This window comes from Gracilinanus agilis, chromosome 4 (genome assembly GCF_016433145.1).
Source record: "Gracilinanus agilis isolate LMUSP501 chromosome 4, AgileGrace, whole genome shotgun sequence".
In the NCBI taxonomy this organism is placed as follows: Eukaryota; Metazoa; Chordata; class Mammalia; order Didelphimorphia; family Didelphidae; genus Gracilinanus; species Gracilinanus agilis.
In genome coordinates, this window is record NC_058133.1 from 158,252,994 (window position 1) to 158,274,944 (window position 21,951).

The following is a 21,951-nucleotide window of genomic DNA, read 5'->3' on the forward strand; positions in this document are numbered from 1 at the left end:
GGTTGGATGACCTTTGGGGAGAGAATTCTATCTACAAATCCCAGAGGGAAGCTACCAATGTTAAGTCCAAGAAAAGCTTCTTACAGAAGATATGATTTTAGCTGAGACATGAAAGAAGTCAGTAGGCTAAGGTGAAGGGGGAGAGCTTTTTGACATGGGGAAAGCCAACAAAAATAAAGATCTGGGAGAGGGAGAATTTTGTGCAAGGAACAGCATAGAAGACTAGTGCCACTGGTTTGTAAAGTATATGGAGAGGATTAGAGTATAAGAAAACTGGAAATGTAGGAAGGTCTTTAAGAGCCAAAAGATTTAGTACTTGCTTCTGGAGGGAGCAATGAGCCCTGGAGTTTGAGTAGAGGGGATGAGGCCTTCTGCCCTGGTCAGGATGGGGGTAGAAGAGGGAGTGGGTGTTGAGAGGCCAGAGCTGAGTCTGAGAAAATAGGGAAAGGCTTGATAACATTTAAGTTTTTAAAAATAAAGTACCTAGGTTATTGTACAAATTGATTAATGGGAAACCTATCCATTAAAGGGAGATTCTTGAAAACAACAAAGGGTTAGAGCAGATTCCCAAAGTGGGCGCTACCGCCCCCTAGTGGGTGCTGCAGCAATCCAGGAAGCAGTGATGGCCACAGGTGCATTTATCTTTCCTATTAATTGCTATTAAAATTGAAAAAAAAATTAATTTCCAGGGGGCTAAGTAATATTTTTTTCTGGAAAGGAGACGGTAGGCCAAAAAAGTTTGGGAACCACTGAGTTAGAGAGATCACCTTAACAGCTGTCAGATACGATTTAGATTAGAACTTCTTTTAGTTTCTCAACCTATTTTGAATTTCTAAACCATACATCTTACAACCTTCTCTCCTCCATTTTAAGAAGGGAAACAGGGCATCTTCTCATTTTCCATCTGGCCTCATTTACTTTGGACTTCTTTGGCTTCTCCACCATATTCCTTCCACTGGGCCCCAGTATCTTCGTGCCTTGTCCCATCCTTTTTTGGCTATCTTTTGTATGTGGTCTTCTTGCAATAGACTATAGGCTCCCTGAGGTCAGGGCACTCTATTTGTATTTGTATCTACTGTGCCTAGTGCAGTGCCTGGCACAGAGTAAGTGGTAAATAATGTTTGACTATTATAGACTTTGAAAGTTGTCTGAATCTGAAAATGTTTCTACTGCCTTGGCAATCAAGTTATCCTACATATTTACTCCAGGTAGCTATACATAATTTGTAAAAATAAAAGATATTAATAAAATATATTTTAAAGGAAAAATAATAATCTACATAATGAAGCATCAGAGGAAGGGTGCTTTTCCTATTAGAAATTGGAAAACACTTTGTTAGTCTTTTTTTCTTTTCAAATTTATATTGCAATTTTTTTTGATTTGTGCTTGAATCTGCATAGCTGAATATCCAGGCAGTGCCCCACTGTACACTTACAAGAGAAATAACACTAATCACATTATAACTTTTAATCCATGATACAAAAGTTTACAGAAAAAAAACAAACAAACAACTGAATAGGGCAATACTAGAAAATAAGATATAATGATCACACTTGGAAATTTCTCTATGGTAGGAGGAAATTCTTCATGGATGTAGCTTTTTAAATTGTGCTTAATTTTTCTTTTCTTTTGTAGGACCAGAGTAGTAACATATATAAAATAAAATAAAGAATACAGGTCACTCTTATTAAAGTGATTGTCACAGATGCATTTTTGGTAACATATGAATAAATTTCCTTGTGTGAAATAAAATGTAAAACTTAATGCTTATTTCTTTTGCACACACACACACACACACACACACACACATACACACACACACACACACACACACAGCCTTCCAGTGCAACCAGAAAATTAATGAAGCTCTAGCATGTAGGAAAACTTTAATTTAAAAGTATCACTTCAGAATTTTCACCAACTTAAAATAAGTACAAAAAGCATGTTCTCAGGCAAAATGAAAATTAATAGTACTGACATGGAAAATAAGCCCAATGGTTTCCAACCTTTTTTTTTAGGGGTTGAGACTACTGCTTTGAATGAAAGAAAAATAGGCTGTAAGTTTTTTGTTCAGCAGAGTAGTTTTTTAAAATTGTAATTATTGTCTTATAAAACAAAAGACACTAAAAATAAAAGATCTTCAAATGTTTCAGGGTTGGAAATCTTACTGTTACAGTCTGAAATTCAAGGAATTTAACCAGTGTTATATTGTTATACCAGTCTAATATAAAGATGAAAATTTTGGTTTGCTTAAGTAATTACCCAGTTTTGGGGTTATTCACCAAGAATCCTCGACCTATATGTAAGTGAAATTCATTGCACGATATAAAGTGGAGAACTAATAGTCCTGGCAGTTTTGTCTTGTTTCCCAAAGCATTCGTAGTAACATGTATATGTATAGAGTAAAAATATATTGAATGATTCCCCCCCTATTTTGAAGCTCTCTAGAGTATCATAGCATGAAACTGTTAAGACCAAATATTAACTCTTCATTTCTGCCCCATATACTTCCAAAAAAATTTACAGATCCTTTGAACCAGAAGAGAATACAGATCAATAACAACTTACCCGTTACTCATTTTAAGCTTCTAATTTTACATATAGTTCTTTAAATTAAGTAGTGATACTTATTAGCACATACAGTTAATACAATGACCACAGTAATGAAAAAAAGACAACACTGAAAAACATCAGAACCCTGATCAATGCAAAGATTCATAATTTCAGAAGAATCACAGTGAAGTCTGCCTTCTATCAAAGCTGCCTTTGATTTCTAGGGAAAAAAAGGGGATTACAGATAAAAAATGAGGTACATTTTATCAGTCATGGCCAATGCACTTTCTTTTGCTTCAGGGTACATTCTTACAATGGAGGTTTCTACTGCAGGCCAGGAAGGATCCTTAGAATGAACAGTTATGTAAAAAGGGGAAAAAAGAATCAATAAAATAGATTTTTAAAAGGGTTGTAATCTCATTTTATATGGCTTTCCCAAGAATGCAATTAGGCCATGAAACAGGAAGAAAACTGCTTAGGGAATTACATAGAAGGTCAAATTAGCCTAGAGTAATCAGTCTCTTAAATTTCCCTTTTTTAAAAATGTCATTTGACAATGGTTCCAATGTATATAACAAAGGGTGAAAGAAAATTATATGCCACACAATATTCTAGAATATAACAAGTCAAAGAAATAATATAAAACCTTAGAATAATTTTGGTGGTTTAGACATTTAGAAAGTTACAATAATTATTAAAACTCTGAATAAAAAGGTTTTGAATACAGTTAAGTTTCAAAACAGTATTTTGTACACCTTGCAAAAATATATATTTCAAATAACTTGAAGCTTAAATTATAGATTTTGTAGATATCCTTCAAGCTTTTTATTCTGTCTGCTATTTTATTTTAAAGTCTCTGGCACAGATTTAATGTATATTGTACATTTCATTATGCTGAAATAAAGCTTTGCTTTTTCATTAATTTTCTATATAGCCCATCTGGATTTGAAAGAAGTTCTTCATGTTTTCCATATTCAGTAATTTTCCCTTGATCAAGAACAGCAACCATGTTAGCATTTTTAATGGTAGACAGGCGATGGGCAATAATTAACACTGTCCTTCCTTCCATTAATCGATCTAGAGCTTCTTGTACAAGATACTCATTTTCAGCATCCAGTGCACTTTTAGAGGAAAAAAAAAAGATACAAAGAAAGCAAAATGTTATTCTTAAAATTTAAGTGCCCAAGTATATATACTTGTGTATTTATTGTAAAGTAGTACCCTTTCACTAGTGATGAATTTTTATGATTCTTAAAATTACTTCATGGTTCTTGAGTGAAGCATATTATAAGTAAAAATAATCTTGGCCATCTTTTTGCCTTTGTGAAAGGACTAGTAAATAAAAGCATTTAGCAGTATAACATAATGGGGAAAGAATATGGACAATAACCCAGGAGACCTGGGTTCAAACCTTAGGACTGAATCTTAGATGAGTGATTTTGGACAAACCAATACAGTTCTCAGTTCAACTATCTGAAAACTGCTGATAATACTTATATTACCTGCCTCACAAAAGTTAGGAGGAAATTCTCTGTAAATCTTAAAGCTCTTTAGAAATAAAAACTCATTACTTTGCAGTTATTGAAAAATGAGGCATAAAAATGTTTAAGTATTTGATGGGAAATAGAACTACAAAATATGGCTCTCCTGAGTATTCTTTTCTAACTGAAGCACAGTTTGTAATAAAGATTATACAAAAAATGGAGATAGAAAAAGGGCATCTTTATATTTTTTTACTTTGTTACAGAATCAAAGGCATTTGCTAAGCCTAGAATATTTTCTAACAAAAAAATGTGTAATTTTTCAATTTTCCTCACCTAGTTGCTTCATCCAGTAGAAGAATTTTGGGATTCTAAAAAAAAGAAAACATTTAATTAAGAGATAGGTAAAACACCAAATAATATATACTATACAGCTTCAAATGCAATTCCATAAAAAAGAAAATCTGGAAATTTCTAATAAAAACTTGCACTTTCAAATCTGGCCTCAGATACTTCCTAGCTGTGTGACCTTGGACAAGTCCCTTTAACCCTGACTGCTTAGCCTTGCTGCTCTTGTGTCTTAGAATTGATACTAAAACAGAAGGTAGGGCTTAATTAAAAATAAAATTTAAAAATTGCTTCCCTTTTGACAAGAACTGATGAGAATTCAGAATTCTGAATAAAGTTCAGAACATATAAGTTACATAGGAAATAACGACTTATTTGATAAGATAGCTGGGCTAACTAGAAAGTAGTATGGCAGAAACTAAGTTTAGAGTAATATCTTATACCAAATGGATATGCAATCTTATTAAATAAGGTATTTCATTGAATGGTCATCTTCCCTGATCTCCATCTCCTGTGGCTCTGCCCTACCCCTGGTCAGCTCTGAGAGTGGGGAGGGAAGAAGAGAGGGAAACAACATAGATCCTGTAACTTTGGAAAACTTATGTGGAAATTTGTTATTAAAATAAAAGAAAGACATTAAACAAAAGAAAAGAACTTGGTGGAGAAAACTAACACTCATGTCGAAAACAGGGTATTTCTGGACTGCTCCTTTCATCACTGATGTCCTTATCTTCTGAAATGCTGCCACACTGACTCTGTGTCATAGCATTTAGCACTGAATTTCACATTAATTACATGATAGGTGCAGCTGCTTTGTCCTGCCATTTCACAGGAATGTTTCCTCCTTGGGACTATAAAATCCTTCAGGGTAAGGAGGATGCCTGCTTCTTCTTTATTCCCTTCTGTAATGGACTGTACTTAAGTAGCTGTTAAAGACTTTAATGACTACTATGAGATAACATATATAAAGGGTTTTGTAAAACTAGGCAGCTAGGTATAACAGAGTTTAAAGCACTGGCCCTGGAGTCAGGAAGACCCAAGTTCAAATCCAGACTCAGACATTTATTAGGGCTATGATCCTGAACAAATAGTTGCTTAACCTCTGTTTGCCCCAGTTTCCTCATCTATAAAATAATAATAGCAATTAGCTCTCAAGGTTGTTGTGATGATCAAATGAGATAATAATTGTAAAGCACTTAGCATAGTGCCTGGAATGTAAATGTTAGCTATTATTATTCTATGAATGCTAGTTCCTATTATTACTACTACTACTACTATCAGCACTATTACTAGCTTTGACAAGAACATTCAAATGATTTGATTTTGACTTTTAATTTATACCTATATTCCAACAGGTATCAAGTGATAATACATGTATAACCCAGTGGAATTGCTTATCAGCTCCAGGAGAGGGGAGGGAAGACAGGAGGGAGTGAACATGAATTATGGAAAAAGATTTTAAAATAAAAAATAAAATAAAATAGAATTTATACCTTTATTCCAAACCACAAACCAATGAATTTACACCTCCTCTAGATTCACAGAACAGGCAAATGGTTTCAAGCTTACCTTTAGTAGAGCACGAGCAATTGCAATACGTTGCTTCTGCCCACCTGATGATGAAAATTATTTATAAGGTTAAACCTTTAAACAAAATCTTTCAAGGCAAGTTTATAATTACAATTTAATAGTGAATTAGAACACACAGAAACCTGATAGGATTAAATCATGAGAATACAACTATTTTGGAATAGGAGCAAAGGATAATTTCTTTTTCAGAAGGAGCAAAAGTTGAATGTGTGTGTCTGTGTACTTCTTGACACCCACCTGTCACCCTTTTCATTCTCACCCTGTTCTACTCTCTTCACTCTACTTAAAATGCCAGATTGTCCATAAATAGCAGGTAGAAGAGGATCTTGGAGTGCAAAAAAAAACAATCCAGTTCACATGTTTTTTATTTAATAAGATAGTAGAGAGAGTTTTAGGGTTAGAATTATAGAACCTGAGATAGAATCCAGCCTCTATTACTATTGATGTGACTTTGAACAAATCAACTTATTTGGGCATTAGTTTCTCCAACAAAATAAAACAAAGGAGCTAGACTATATATGTTTAAAATCCCTTTCAGCTCTAACTCCAACAATCTTATTTCCTTGCTTTACCAACTTAAACCCTAGTTTAAGGCCAGGAAGTATGTTTGAGGACAGAGGGGTGGGGGATTCTTGATGGTAGGAAGAGTCAGAAAATAGAATAGCTATTGTCATCTCTATAGCCATCCTATCCTTTTCTCATTCATCCAGAAAGATCAGAGGATCACCAGATTTAGAATTGGAAGGGACCTCAGAGGTCATCTAGTTCAACCCTCTCATTTTAAAGATGAAGAAATTAAGGCCTAGAGAAGTTAGATGACTTTTCCACAGCTTAGCAGAGGCAGAATTTGGTAATAAATGGTAAGAATGTATGTCCCGGTAATAATGCCCCGTGTACGCCTGGCGCTGACACCTGACCAGCCAACACACGCTGCAGACTCTTGGCCCTTCGCCTTCCTGCAGAAGCTCTGTGCCCACACAGCTGAGCACTCCCTCATGCACATGTTGTTTCTCCCAATTAGAATATGAAGTCCCATGAAGTGAGGCGTGTTTAAGTCTTTCTCTTTGTATTTCTAGAATTTGGCATAACACTTGGCACTCAGTAAGTGCTTTTTTTCATTTGTACCATCTGCTGTCTAGAGAAATACAAAATAAACCTGGTCCCTTTTCCTCCACGACAGCCCCTTGGCAAACTCCAAGCCCAGTATTCCTTTCCTCAGGGCAAGCATTCCCCCTTCCTTCAGCTACTCTACAAAGGGCAATTTTCTACACCAAGCATTATCTTGGTTGCCAACCTCCAGATGCTATCTATACTTAAAGTGTGGCCAACAGAATGGAACACAGTAATCAGCCAACTAGTGCTTATCGATTAATTTTTTATTTTTATCCCTTATCTCCTGCCTTAGAATCAACACTAAGTATCAATTCTAAGGCACAAGAGTGGCAAAGGCTGGGCATCTGGGCTTAAGTGACTTTCCCAGAATCACACAGCGAGGAAGTATCTGAGGCCAGATGTGAATGTAGATCCTCCCAACTCCAGCCGGGTGCTCTGTCCACTGTGTTACCTGGCTGCCCCACAACGAGCACATAGTAAGCACATAGTAAGTATGTGCCAGACACTAGGCTAAGTGCCGGGGATAGAAGGAAAGTAAAAAGCTGTCCTTGCTCTCAAAGAGCTCAGTCTAAGGGGGAGACAACATGCAAATGACTGTGTACAAAGAAGATATAAGTGGGATAAATGAGAGCTAATCTTGGGGAAGGCACTAAAATTAGGGGGTGAGGAGGTGCTTGACAGGAGGTGTGCACACTTAGCTGGGCCGTGCAGGAGGTGAGAGCAGTGAGAGGAGGAGGGAGATGCTCTGTCACTGCTGAGGAAAACATCTTTAGGCAGGGGATGGTGAGGAGAGTGGAGTGAGGGAAGAAGCCCGAAGAGGGGGAGCCCGCCTAGGGAAGACTGGAAGCTAAATGGAGGACTTCACATTGGGTCCTGGAGGTCCCAGAGGTGCGGGGCACAGGCTCTGTCCAGTGGACACAGCAGTGCTGGCCCACCCGGGGAGGTGCCAGGACTCAGTTCTGCTTTGGTTTCATGGTGCCCATCACTTCAGGCAAGTGACTTTGCCTTCAGTATCTCTCTAATCTGTATCCTCAGAGATGATGCCAAATGCAAAATAGCTTTTTCTTAGGGACCCTTTTTGGCTATTTTTGTTGGCTTATTTTTACAGATGTGACAGATTCCCTAGGAAGTTTTGAGCATACTATATACTGAAATAATGACTTGAACCTACTTGTCCAACAAAAATGGGCAATAAGTAATTTGGTAGTCTTTTGGCTACAAATATACCACAAGCATACCTGAAAGCAGAGCACCTTTTTCCCCAACCAAGGTATTGAAGCCTTGGGGAAAATTGTTGATGAAAGTAGCAGCATTGGCTATGTCAGCAACCTTCTGGATCTGTTCCGGAGTCACGAGGGATGGGTCGTCGGCACCATAAGCAATGTTTTCGGCAATCGAGCAAGAGAATAGAATGGGCTCCTGCAGGTTCAAATACATTGCTTACAATAAATACATCGGTTGTCTCCAAATGTCTCTGCTAAATATAACGATGCTTACGCTTTCCAGTGCCCAGCACCCAACACCAAGCTACTTGGGGCATGTGCCAGTGAAGGGGGAAAGCAGTCGAGAGGGAAGGTGGGTTAGCCTACTTTTCCCGAAGACTGGCAGGCCTCGGTGGAACCTTAAACGCATGCCAGAAACCTACCGACACTGGCAGGCAGATGTGTGTCAACACTCACACCCACTTCTAGGTTCCACACTTCTCTGTGCCAAGAATATCAACTGTGTAGTAACTGAGATCTCTGCTTCCAAGTTCTACACCCATAAACTTAGCTCCTGGGCCACGTTCCTTCACGAGTGAGCCCCTCGCTGTCCCACAATCTCCCCCTTCTAAGCAGGATATCAGAGTACAAGCACTCTGGACTGCTTCAGGGAACGTGACCTTTGGCAAGTCACTTTATCCCTGAAAGATTCAATTTCCTCCTGTGGAAAACAGAGATTAAGGCAAGGGGGTAGCACAGTGGAGAGAATGTCAGTCCTGGAGTCAGGAAGACTCATCTTCTTGAGTTCAAATCTGGCCTCAGACACTTCCTAGTGGTGTGACTGAACAAATTACTTAACCCTATTTGCCTCAAGTTTCCTCAATTGTAAAATGAGCTGGAGAAGGAAAACCACTCCAAGGGTGTGTGTGTGTGTGTGTGTGTGTGTGTGTGTGTGTGTGTGTGTGTGTGTGTGTGTGTGTGTGTGTGTGTGTATTTCTCCAAGAAAACTCCAAATGAGGTCACAAAGAGTCAGTCAACACTTAAATGACTAAAAACAACCAAAAACAGAGATTGTAATGCCAAATCTCTGTTTATCTGGGAGGATTATTGAGAAGATCTAATAAGAGAGCGTAAGTATATTGTTGTGAGGGTTTATTTAGTAATTTATGTAGCATTAGTGTTGCACCTAGCAGGAAGGGCTAGAGGATTCCAAGATGGAATGAAGGAGCAGGAAGTAGGGCTTGTGCTCTGAGAGAGACTCCACTAGTGGTTGGCACAAACTGTTGCTAGCCCTGGGAGATCTCAGAGTTAAGGAAACCCAGTATCCAGATTCCCTGGGATCCTGAGTGGTGGAGGCTTCTAGCAAGTGGACAAGACCTGCAGAGCTGCACCAAGTGGAGAAGGGTTTGGGATCTGGTGGACGGCATCTTAAGCACACTCTCTCTACTTGGGTACCTTGGATCACCTTGGCCCTTGGCATTCTGTGATCATCTTTGGATTACTGTGAGAACCCTCAAAGCCACCCTCAGGCCCTTTAGCTGTGTTGGTCAAACCTGGCTGGAACCAGGTTTGAAGCAGCCTTCCCAGTGACTCCAATACTGCTCCTTTGGGCCCTGCCTGGCTTAGGACATTTAAATTAGAGTAGTCAAGTCCTCCCCTTGCCCTGTGTTTTGCCCTTTAGGTTTTCAAGTTCAGAATCTCCTATCCCATCTTTTATTTAGCTACACACAATTAAACTGTTTAAAACTTTAACTTGCCTGCTGGTTCCATAGACTCTGGCCTAGTGGTGAGCTGGGTGGCCATTGGGCCAACAGCCATTTTTGACAGTTACCAGCTTAGCAGTGAACCTTGGTCTCCCTATCCTGATTGGTCCTGTCTCTCCTTCAACCCAGTGTGTGTACCCACAACCATTTAGGTTATATTTTAACATCCCTGGTACCCCATCTTTTACAATATGAAGGTGCTATGTGAATATAAAGCATTATGTAAATGTCAGTTTATTATTTACAATCAAGGCATGGAAAAGGCTAAACAAATTTAATTAATTAAAAATATTACATGTATCTTAGACACTGATGGATTATTATTTGAAACTAAATCACTGAGCTTAAGTATTTAAACTTTTGATTGAGACAGCTATTACTCAGACAGCATGATATGTTCAGTTCTTATTAAAGAAAAGTAAGTGTTCAACAAAGGAACTATAAGATATTATTATTTTTCCTCTTTCTCCTTTGTAGTTCTCTATAGATTCACACAATTGTCTCTGTTTTAGAAACCCACATTTTAATTCCCTGCACATATGGATAGAGTGCTGCACTTGAAATCAGAAAGAAGTGAGTTTGAATCTAGCTTCAGATACTTATTAACGAGGTGATCCTTGAGCAAATCACTTAACTCTGAGCCTCAGTTCCCCATTATCAAAACCAGGATAACAATACCACCTATGTTACAAGGTTGTGGTAAAGATATAATATGATAAAAGATATGCAAAACACTTTGCCAAGGTTAAAGCGTTATAGAAATGTTAGCTGTTATTTATTACTGAGAGGCAGTACGGTTACAGTCCATGATGTTGATTTCAGTCAGAAACAGGGATTCCTGCCAGACCCATATTGACTGGGTTTTAAAATGTGATGTTATCTGGCTAATATGGACATTTATTTTGCATGATTTCACATGTATGACTGATATCATATAGCTTGTCTTCTCAAGGAGTATGGGGAGGGGCAGGAGGGAGGGAAAGAATTCGTAACCCGAAATTTTAAAAAAATGAATGTTAAAAATGTTTGTAAGTAAATGGGCAATAGTTAACAAAATGAATAAAAACATATCTAAAAGTCAAAATAAAATGAGGAATAAAAATGTAATGTTGTCCATATCTTATTGCATTTTAATTTTTTATATTTATTTTTTATAATTACATTTTAATCTGATTCAGGTCACCCTAGAGGCCTGCAGGCCTTGAGTTTGACATCTCTGCTATAGAGGACAGAGGAAGCTCTAGGGCCAGAAGAAAGGTGGTAGTGGTAGTTCATCTGACACGTAATGGTTGCTAGGCAAATGCTCTAGGCCAGTGTTGGGCAAACTTTTTAAAGAGGGGGCCAAAGGAAAGGAAATGCTCATCTGTCAGTCTGTTTCTAAGGCAACTCTTTCCTACTCATTGTATTCGTCAGATTAGGAATAATGTACTGCAGCCAGATAGAACATTTCAGGGGACCCGAAGTAGTTTGCCCATCACTGCTCTAGGCCATTCTCTGAAGACCATAAGTTGGAAAAAAGGCACTGATGTACTGATGGTAGAGGAAGTCTCTTCGTGGGGGGAGAGGGGGGACCAGGCGGGCGGGGTGTGACTCTATATAATAAATGAACTCACAGATCTTATCCCCCTTCCTATTAATATTGCTCTTTTCATACAACTTTCTCAATAGGGAGCTGACTAGAATAATTATGAGAGTTTTGGATTACCAGACAGTGCATTTCCAAAACTGCTTGACTTTGATTCAAAGCAAAGGAAAATCATGAGATAATTGGCCACAGTTTGAAATCTATAGACCTGACATTGTCAATCCCTACCTTAAGGAGATCTTTTTCTGGATCTATTTTAGCTTACTAATTTCTGAGGCATTTTACCCAGAACCAGATCTAGTGACTGGGAAAGCAAATAAAAAAATATTTGGGTGGGGGCAGCTAGGAGGCTCAGTGGATAGAGAGCCAGGCCTGGAGAAGGGAGGTCCTAGGTTCAAATTTAACCTAAAATACTTCCTAGCAGTGTCATTCTGGGCAAGTCACTTAACCCCCATTACCTAGCCCTTATTGCTCTTCTGCTTTGCAATCAACACACAGTATTGGTTCTAAGATGGAAAGGAAAGGCTTCTTTTAAAAAAAAGTAATTGGGAAGAAGTAGGAAAAGATAGAAAAAAGTTTCACTCTTTCATCATAGAACACATACTGATTGCCTTTTCAACTCTTCTAGATCATCCTCAGGACCGATTGCTTCAGAGAAGTATCACTTCCTCCCACAATCAGCCAAAATTTAATGCTACATCTGTGTGAAGAACCTCAGGCTTCAAGGAACTAAATTTCTTGAAAACTTAAACAAAAGACAGTGGCTTAAGTGTTCAGTGAAACTTTCATTCCTTCCTTACAGGAGGGTAGTAGCGAGCTAGATAAAAACAAATGTCAGGGGACTGCAAGATGGCTCAGTGGGTAGAGCCAGGCCTCCAGAGGACTTGAGTTCAAATCTGACCTCAAGCACTTTCTGAGAAGGTCAACAGCAATTGCCTAACTCTAAACACTCTTCTGACTTTTGTGCCTTAGGGTGTATGAATAAAAAGAATTTAAGGTCTATGAACCAAACTTCATCAGGTTTGTAAGCCATTTTAAAGATACTTTCAAAGACAAAAGGTAAGAATAAAAAAAAAACCCACAAAGTAACATAAATCAAAGAATACACAGGAAAATGGGAACAGATTATTATTTACTCCCATACCTGGCTCACTGTTCCAATCTTAGATCTCAGCCAGGCTGGATTTAATTGACGGATATCCTGACCATCAATACTGATAGTTCCTTTTGCAAAATCAGAGAAAGAAAAGGGAAAAAAAATACATTAGGAAGAACTGAAGAATTTCTCAATCTTAATGACAAAAGACATATATGAAGAATTCTTTGGGAAAATTTCAGACAATTTTTTCAAAGATCAAATCTGAAGAGAAATCAAAATTAGCAAGCAGAATTAGGTTCAGACCATAAGTGCCCAGGGCAGTGTCCTTCACAGAGGAATCAGTATGTATTGGTGATAATAAAATTATCAAGAACACATCAGGAAACAAAGGTTAAAGTTATGTTCTCTCTTGCCTACATTCGGGATGATGCAAACTCTGGATTTAAGCATTTACTAGCAACTCCTGATATCCCTCAGTTTACCCATTTCTCTTGAGAAAAAGGAATAAGAAAAATGCATAGGCTGCACAAGACACTCTACCACTTGTTTACATTTATAATGAGCTCCAAACTTGTATTCTCATTAGGCTATGGAAACATGGGATCATAGCTTTAGTATTTAAAGGGACCATCAAGCCCAACCCCTTCACTTTTCACATAAGGAAAATAAAGCCCAGGAAAGTTCAATGAATCTTCAAGGTCATATAGTGTGTAGGATATAAGCCTCTGATGCCAGTGCCCTTTCTATTATATCAAACTGCCTCAAATTATTTGTTTTTCCTCGGGAAGGAATACTGGAACTCAAAAACTTGTGGGAAAAGCAGGCAACTTTTCAATGTGATGGTTCTATATAGGAAAAAGCCTCAAGAGAAGCACAGTAAAGCCCACAAAAGCACAATAAATCCGTATTGCTTGATGGATTTGGACACACCAGGAGCCAACTAAGTCATTATCCATTTGAATGGTCACAAAATGTAACAACAGGTAAGGTCTTCTCTGCATAGTGTTGTTACCAAAGTGTTCCATACAGGGGTCACAGAGCACTTTCCTTCTTTCTTAGGGAAGAAATAAGTATTTCATAGATAACCAAGAGGGTTGAATCAGTGAAGCTCTAAGCCAGACAGCTTTAGTTTGCTTGTTTTCTCAGTCTAAAATAAGATCAAGTATTTACTGATCAGGGGCAGCTGAGTGGCTCAGTGGATTGAGAGCCAGGCCTAGAGACTGGAGGTCCTAGGTTCAAGTCCGGTCTCGGACACTTCCAGCTGTGTGACCTTGGGCAAGTCACTTGACCCCTACTGCCCACCCTTACCACTCCTGGGCCAAGGACGGTCCCTAGCCCGGATGAAAAAAGGAGGAGGGTTGGGCGTGGGGCTAGCAACCCCACCCTGTAAAAACCACATCTGCTAAAGAAACTGCAACCTAAAGTAGGGGCAGCTGGGCTAGCTCAGTGGATTGAGAGCCAGGCCTAGAGACGAAAGGTCCTAGGTTCAAATCTGGCCTCAGACACTTCCCAGCTGGGTGACCCTGAGCGACTGTGTGTCCCATTGCCTACTGGTTGTGGCCCTATGCTCCTAGAATGGAGTCCCAGGATAAAAAAAAAAAAAAAAAAGAAAATTTACTGAGTACCTCCTAGAAGCAAAAAACTCTGCTCTATGGAGTTGGGGAACACCAAATGGAGCACATAGTCCCTGCTCTCAGGGAGACTAAAAATGTCTTAGGGAAAATAAGATAGAAAATATGAAAAGTTAAATAAAAGACTTAAATAATGTTTCGAAACAATAATATATGTAGTGTGGCAATTAATGTCATGTAAGATATTAAAAGGGCAGCTGAGTGGTAGGGAGGATAGAATGTAGATTCTATTTGTAGATTCCAGAGTCAGGAAGAATCATCTTCCTAAGTTCAAATCCAATCTCAAACACTTAATAGCTTTGTAACCTTAGCAAGTCACTTAACCCCGTTTGCCTCAGTTTCCTTCTCTGTAAAATGAGCTAGAGAAGAAAATGCAAACCACTCCAGTATCTTAGCTAAAAAACCCTAAATGTGGTCATGAAGAGTCAGAGATGACTGAAGAACTCCTGAATAAAAAGAACAAAAATTATTTCAGCCGGGGTTGTCACAAAGTTGGACATGGCTGAAACAAAGCTATTAAACACTGAAGAGCTCTGCTAAAGTGTGCTAAAATTATTTAAAGTACATTTTAAAAATAAGTTATTCAACTTTAAACTATAAACAAAAAAGGAAAAACTGGACTTTTTACATTTAAATTTCATTTATAAAAAACCCCAAATTTGAATTAAAATGACTGATATAAAGAAAGCTAAATGTGATAGTTACACACACTTTCAAAATATATAAATATAATAGTGAGAGGGTTGCCATGGGTTCTCTTGAATGCTTGGCTGACAAAGAAAGTTAGCAATATGTCTGAGAGCTAGACTCAATTGTATTTCAAAAGCTGACAAATGCAGTTCATAAAAACAATTTCCTGATTTTTAGACTAGAGACAGGGAGGTTAAAATCATGCCCTGATCCATGTGCAAAGGAAGTAGTGTTTTCATTAAGAGGAAAGTGGACTAAATGCTATCAACCTTAAATCCATCAGATTAAAAGGAAAATTTAAACTGTCTATCAATTAAATAGCCTACTATATTTTTTACCCTTTCTCTCAATAATTTTGCTTTGGGGATGAATAACATACCTGCCATAGCTTGCTAAGAGATTTAGGTTATACTTTAAAAATAACTTCCTGACCCTGAGTTATGCATTTTACACAAAAGAAGGGTGTGAATATCTTTTTTTGGTCTGGGCCTGTGATGTCATTGATAGAAGGAATTATGAAATTCCCTCTATAACTGCTTATGTGGCATTATTCTGCAGCTTTTCACAGTCTTAGTGTTGTCTGGGAAACAGAGAGGTGAACTTTTCCTCAAAATACATTGAGGAACATGTTCCCATGTTGACTTTTGAAGTATTCCCACTTAAAGACAAGGAGATGAAAATGATGGTCTCATGAGGTTTCTCATTAGTGCCTGGAATAATATCCACTTATGGACTCCTCTCAGGCAGGAGGTCTAAGAGAACAAAAGCTCAGATCTCTCAAAGAGACAATGATGAGACTAGAGTTATAATGACAGAGCAACATGGTACAGTGAAAAGAGAATTGGGTTTGCTGCAGGGCACCTGGGTTCAACTCCTGGCTCTGCTACTTGGTACCTGTGTGACACTGGACAAGTCATTTAACCTGTGGGGGCCTCAATGATCTCATGTATAAAATAAGGGAACTGGATGAGGTGACTATGAAGTTCCTTCCATTCAAAATGGGAAAATGAAGAATGCCAAGAAATATATTATGCCTACAGGGGAATCCTTACCCCAGATGGCCTCCACTCTAAAGGCCCTATGTTGGTTAAGATATCATTTTGCTGGGGCATGTGCTGTCTAGAGCTTGAAGTGGCCAAAACATGAGCCATGCCCGTTTAAGCTGGGAGTACAGTGAGCAGGGTGCTCCAGTGCCATCTCTGACACTACCTGTGTGACCCTGACCAAATCATTTACTTCTCTGGGCTTCAGTTTCCTCATCTGTAAATTGAGGCAATTAGAATCAATGCCCTTTAAAATCCCTTCCAGCTCTAAATATATAATTCTGGGATCCCTTGGTTTGGTCCTACAATTGGAGATAGGGAGAACTGAAGTCCTTCTACCCTCCAATCTAAACCCTCTACATGTATTACTTACCAGAGATAGGATCATATAATCTTAGTAAAAGTGTTACCACTGTGGATTTCCCTGAACCACTTGGGCCAACAAGTGCTGTGATAGAGCCAGATGGAATTGAAAGGCTAAAATCTTGGAAAATCTTCACCTCTGGGCGAGTTGGATAAGCAAAATCGACTCCTTTGAACTCTAGAGCACCCTGAAAAGTCTCTTCATTTAATACAATACCCTCTGAAATAGAAGGCAAGACATACATCAATTAAACAGAAAATTCAGCAAGGGATAAAAGTCACATTGTCCAAAGCCTTGAACCAACTCCATTTTAGAAACCAAGAGAACCCTAAGTCAACCCACCATTAAAAGGCAGTACTGGCTTTCTCTCAAGGAGCTCCCAGAGACGTCCTCCAGCACCTAGGCCTTTCATTAATTCTGAATAGAAAGAACTCAGGCCTGGGGGAGAGAAACAAGAGATACAAACTTAGAAATATCAAGAAATAACAATTTCTAACTTATACAAAGTGAGCAGAACCAGAACACTATACATAGTAAAATCAATAATGAACGATGATCAATTGTGAATGACTTAACTATTATCAAGAATTCAAGACAACTCCAAGAGACTCACAATGAAAAAGGCATACATCACCACAGAAAGAAATAAGAATGCAGAACAAAGCACATCATTTTTCACTTTATTTCCTTCATGAGCTTTTTCTTGAACGTGTGTTATGCCTTTTTTTTTTTTATCAAATGACAAATATGGAAACGTATTGCATGATGATACATGAATAACATATCTTGTTTACTGTCTCAGGGAGGGAGGAAGAGAATTTAGATGGCAAAATGTCAGAAAATGCATGTTAAAATTGTTTCTGTATGCAATTGGGGAAAAATACAACTTAAAAAATTAATTTTTAAAAAGTCATGATTTCCCAGAAACTTTTAGAAACATTAGCAACCCTATATAGTGTTATAAATATAGAGGGTAAACTGGATACTACCACTATTAATTTGGTGACAGTAGTGGTAGTTCAGATATGTGGTTAGTGCAAGATCACCTGAGTCAGGACTTTAATGAAGATCTCATACCACTTTATGATGTATGATTCTCATACTTAAATCCCATTTGTTTCTTAGAGAAGGTCTTTTTAAGAGCTAAACCAGCAAGACATAAAAAAGGCAAATTGTCCCCAAACCTAATTGCATTTGTATTTATCTTGTACTTCTTAATGATAAGAACAATTTATATATGTTCATTTTACAAACAAGGAAATGGAAACTGAGAATCTTCCTGCAGAAAAAATATATTGTTTGCTTTTCACAAAATTAAAAGGTATATAAAATATCCCAATTTGTTTAAAGAGCAAGCCAAGAAATCATGAAGAACTTACTTCCAAAGAATAAGAATTAAAAGGGAGGCAGGGAAGGCAGCATGTCATGGAGTCTCAGTCTTAGAGTCAAAAAGCTGTGGATTCAAGTTTGGCCTCGGACACATCCTCCCTAAGTAGATATTAGGAAGCCACTTCATCTTGCAGTGCCCCAGAAAACTAATATGCTAGGTTGCAGAGCAGTAACTGATCTGCACTGGTTAAGAGAGTTTTATCACTGTTAATTTCCTGTACTAACAATTTTCAAAATATGAATCAGCATTAACTGGGGGTCCCTGAAACCCTTTGAGGGAGTCTGCAAGGTCAAAACTTTTTTCATAATACTAAGACATTTTCATTTCAAATGCAGTAAGTACAGGTAGATATATCACACATAAACAAAAACTCCTTAGGGCAATATCAATACATTTTTTGAAGCATTTAAAGGAGTTTGAGACAAAAAATGTCGAGATGAATTTGTAATTTTGAACCACCCTCCCTCAAAAAAAAAAAGAAAGAAAGAAAAGAAAAACATTTTAAAAGAATACATCTTAAAGCAACTCCTTCAAAAATTATCTTTCAAGGGACAATTAAGTGGCTCCATGGATAGAGGGCCAAGCCTAGAGATGAGAAGTCCTGGGTTTCAAATCTGGTCTCAGATACTTCCTAGCTGTGTGATCCTGAACAAGTCACTTAACCCTAATTGCCTAGCCCTTATCAATATTTTGCCTTTTGGTATCACATCTAAAATAAAAAGTACAGCTTTAAAAAAAAAAAAAAAAAAAAAAAAGCTAAATCAAGTGGTTCCAGAAAAGACAGGGCAGGATTTGCCAACCTTTCAGGCTATGAACCACTATGAACCTGCCAGGTTGTAATCAGTAATAGTCAGAGACTAGAAATATCTGAAGTCTCCTGCAGAGACCATATTTGATAACTCTATGAAACAATTAACTCTCTGTCTACCTACAGACATCACCATCCTATCACCCGTTACATATGCATACTCACAGCAATAACTCTATGAACAATAAGAGGGCTGTAAATTAGCTGTAGCATAATCAGTCAATCATTTGACAAGTATACATGACTACTTGGCAGATATCCCCTGGCTTTGCTAGCAGGGAGGCTGTGAACAAGGCAGGAAGGTTTGGGAATTCAGAAGGAGTCAGAGGGATCCCTAGTGGGGTTGAGGGAGAAGAAGGTCAAGTGAGGAACATAAACTTCCCCAACTTTACTATTTACTTTCAGTCAGGCAGGATGGTTTGGCATTTTTTTCTGGATGGCTCCCAAAACAGACAACTCTGACAGGGTATGACAAAGCAAAAGTTAAATGGAAGGAAGTGATGGTGATAAAATAACTGGCTTTTATTCCATGTATTAGTAGTTAATTTTCCCCTCTAAGTCCATTATAGGAATACTGAATTTTTCATCTTATTTGTATTACTTACCACCAATGCTCATTCCAACCCAGAAAGCATACATTAAGAAGGTAGAGAGTTCACCCACTGTCATGTGGGCACTGCCCATCAGCAATCCACCTTTGTATAGGACAGAAAGTACAATCAGGTTCCCAGAGAGTCCTGCCTGATCAAAAGAAAAATACATGGAAATCAGGTTAAAACAAACAGACCATGGGACCATGAAGCACTGATTAGCAAATATAATTACAAACTAAAAATCTTATCTTAAATGCTATCTATGAGTAAATATTACTACAGGAAGTAATCTTATCATCATCAAAATATAAAGGGAAGACTTGATTTGGTAGAAAGAACAAAAACCAAAACCAAACCCTAATGGCTGATGTTGGCCCTGGAGCAGAATAAAGAAAATGTACTTCTTTCTCTTCTTTACAGAGGCAGAGGGCTAGGAGATATTAAATATTCCGTTAGATATGTTTTACTCATCTTTCTTTTTTATTCTCTGATGTAAGAGATAATTTTGTAGGGGAGACGTTTTACTTGTTACTTTAAGATATATTAATATATGTATGTATATGTGTGTGTTGGGGATAGATATGTATTTATGGGATGGGTAAATATATCTATGTGTAAATAGACTATCTACATATAATATCTAAGAGAAGGAACTTATGTGTGTGTATATGTATATTTCATATATAAAATGGGGAGATATATACATGTAGGAAATGGGGATGTGTGTATATGTGTATTTATGCATGTATGTAGGTATATATAATTATTCACTCAGTCATGTCCAACTCTTTATGATTTCATTTGGGATTTCTTGGCAAAGACACTGCAATGGTTTGCCATTCTTTCCCCAGCTCATTTTATAGATGAGGAATGTGAGGCAAACAGGGCTAAGTTACTTGCTGATCACACAGCTAGGAAGTGGCTGAGGCCAGATTTAAGTGCTACCTACTTGCCACATAGATCTTGGATGGGGACTGACCTGGAGTACTATAGGAAGCTTCTGGGGAAGAATTTCCTCTGCCTTCTTTGTGACTTAGACTCTCAAACACTGAGATTTAAGTAATCTGCCTCAGGTCACACAGAGAGGGAGGAAAGGTTAGAGGCAGGGGTTAGAGCCAATTGACTCTCAGCGGGTCTTCCTGGCACTAAGGTCAGTGCCTTAAACTGGTGATGGTGAACCTATGGCACAGATGCCAAAGATGGCATGCATTGCACTCTCTGTGGGCACATAGGCTACTGCCCCCTCCCACTCCCCAGTAAATTACTAAAAAGGCAGAGGGAATAGGATGGAGCTGCTCCCCTCCCCCCTTCATCATGACTGACAACATTTTTCCCCATTCCCCGCCCCTCTGCCCAGCAGTCCAATGGGAATGCACAGGTGGCTGAGCTGGAGGAGAACAGAGTACTTGGCCACTCCCCTCCCCCTCTGTACACTCACTGAAGATACTCCTCACTTCATCGGCTCCTCCCCCCAACAGTCCAATAGGAGCACTTCCTCCCTCCCCTGTGTGGGGTAAGGGTGGGGCAGGGTGCACCCCACTCGATGGGGGGAGGGGCACAGCATGCCACATGGGAGGGGCAGGCATGGCATTCAGTCTGGGGGGTGGGATGGAGGGCGGGGCCCAGCACTCCATCTCTAAAAGGTTCATCATCTCTGCCCTATACATGTTGTCTTTCAGGTATACATGTGTAGTGTTAACTGTAGATAGCACCAGTCTGATCTACTAATTTGTAATTCCCAACTATTAATATCTCTTATACGGGCTTTCCAGCCTCCAGTTACTCTTGTCTGATTTTTTTCCTGTCTCTCAATTCAGTTTTTTTTTTTTTTTTTTTAGATTTTTTTTTTTTTTTAAACCCTTGTACTTTGGTGTATTGTCTCATAGGTGGAAGAGTGGTAAGGGTGGGCAATGGGGGTCAAGTGACTTGCCCAGGGTCACACAGCTGGGAAGTGGCTGAGGCCAGATTTGAACCTAGGACCTCCTGTCTCTAGGCCTGACTCTCACTCCACTGAGCTACCCAGCTGCCCCCCACTCTCAATTCAGTTTTAAATATAGGAATTTTCAACCTGAACATCATATGAAATGATCTCAGACTTGTGCCAAAGGATTGCACATTTCTACCATAATTCTGATACCATCTCTTTACATTCTCCAAAAAGTGATTTACTTACTGCTCCAAAGAATCCTGCCCGAGCAAATGCCTCTTTCTTTGCTAATTGCATCACATGATCCACTTTGCTGGTGTATTTCTCTATTTCAATCAGCTCTTTCCCAAAAGCTCGGACAGTTCTTATGTTTCCAATCCGTTCTTCAGCTAGCTGGGAGGAACAACACATATTTTGGTAGAGTCATGTTCCAAGAGCTTCTAGAGCAGGGGTTGGCAACGTATGGCTCTCGAGCCATATCTGGCTCTACCTCCCAACCTGCCAGTCCGGGCAGAGCCCCAGGATGTGCCCCAGGGGGCCCTTCAGCCCCCGCCCCATATTCCAGCACCTTCATCCTCCTCCTTCCGCAGGCGTTTCACAGCCGAAAAGGTTGCAGACCGTTGTTCTAGAGTAAAACTGCAGTGTGGCCTTAATAATCTTTAAAGACAATGCTGAGTTCCAATCTTCCTTCCTTCCTTCCTTCCTTCCTTCCTTCCTTCCTTCCTTCCTTCCTTCCTTCCTTCCTTCCTTCCTTCCTTCCTTCCTTCCTTC

The 21,951-nt window shown here is 38.8% G+C and overlaps 1 protein-coding gene across 1 annotated transcript in view; it reads right to left on the reverse strand.

Moving 5' to 3' along the window:
* Positions 1-1,871: 1,871 nt before the first annotated feature.
* Positions 1,872-21,951, reverse strand: part of ABCB10 (ATP binding cassette subfamily B member 10) — a 44,594-nt gene continuing 24,514 nt past the window's right edge. Inside the window, exons 4-12 of the mRNA XM_044674990.1 lie at positions 21,427-21,603; positions 19,266-19,401; positions 16,805-16,900; positions 16,472-16,681; positions 12,780-12,859; positions 8,324-8,504; positions 5,952-5,995; positions 4,371-4,405; positions 1,872-3,674 (exon numbers count right to left, since the gene is read on the reverse strand). Coding sequence (XP_044530925.1) covers positions 3,443-3,674; positions 4,371-4,405; positions 5,952-5,995; positions 8,324-8,504; positions 12,780-12,859; positions 16,472-16,681; positions 16,805-16,900; positions 19,266-19,401; positions 21,427-21,603 — 1,191 coding nt within the window. The 3' untranslated portion in view covers positions 1,872-3,442. The remainder of the gene's footprint in view (positions 3,675-4,370; positions 4,406-5,951; positions 5,996-8,323; positions 8,505-12,779; positions 12,860-16,471; positions 16,682-16,804; positions 16,901-19,265; positions 19,402-21,426; positions 21,604-21,951) is intronic.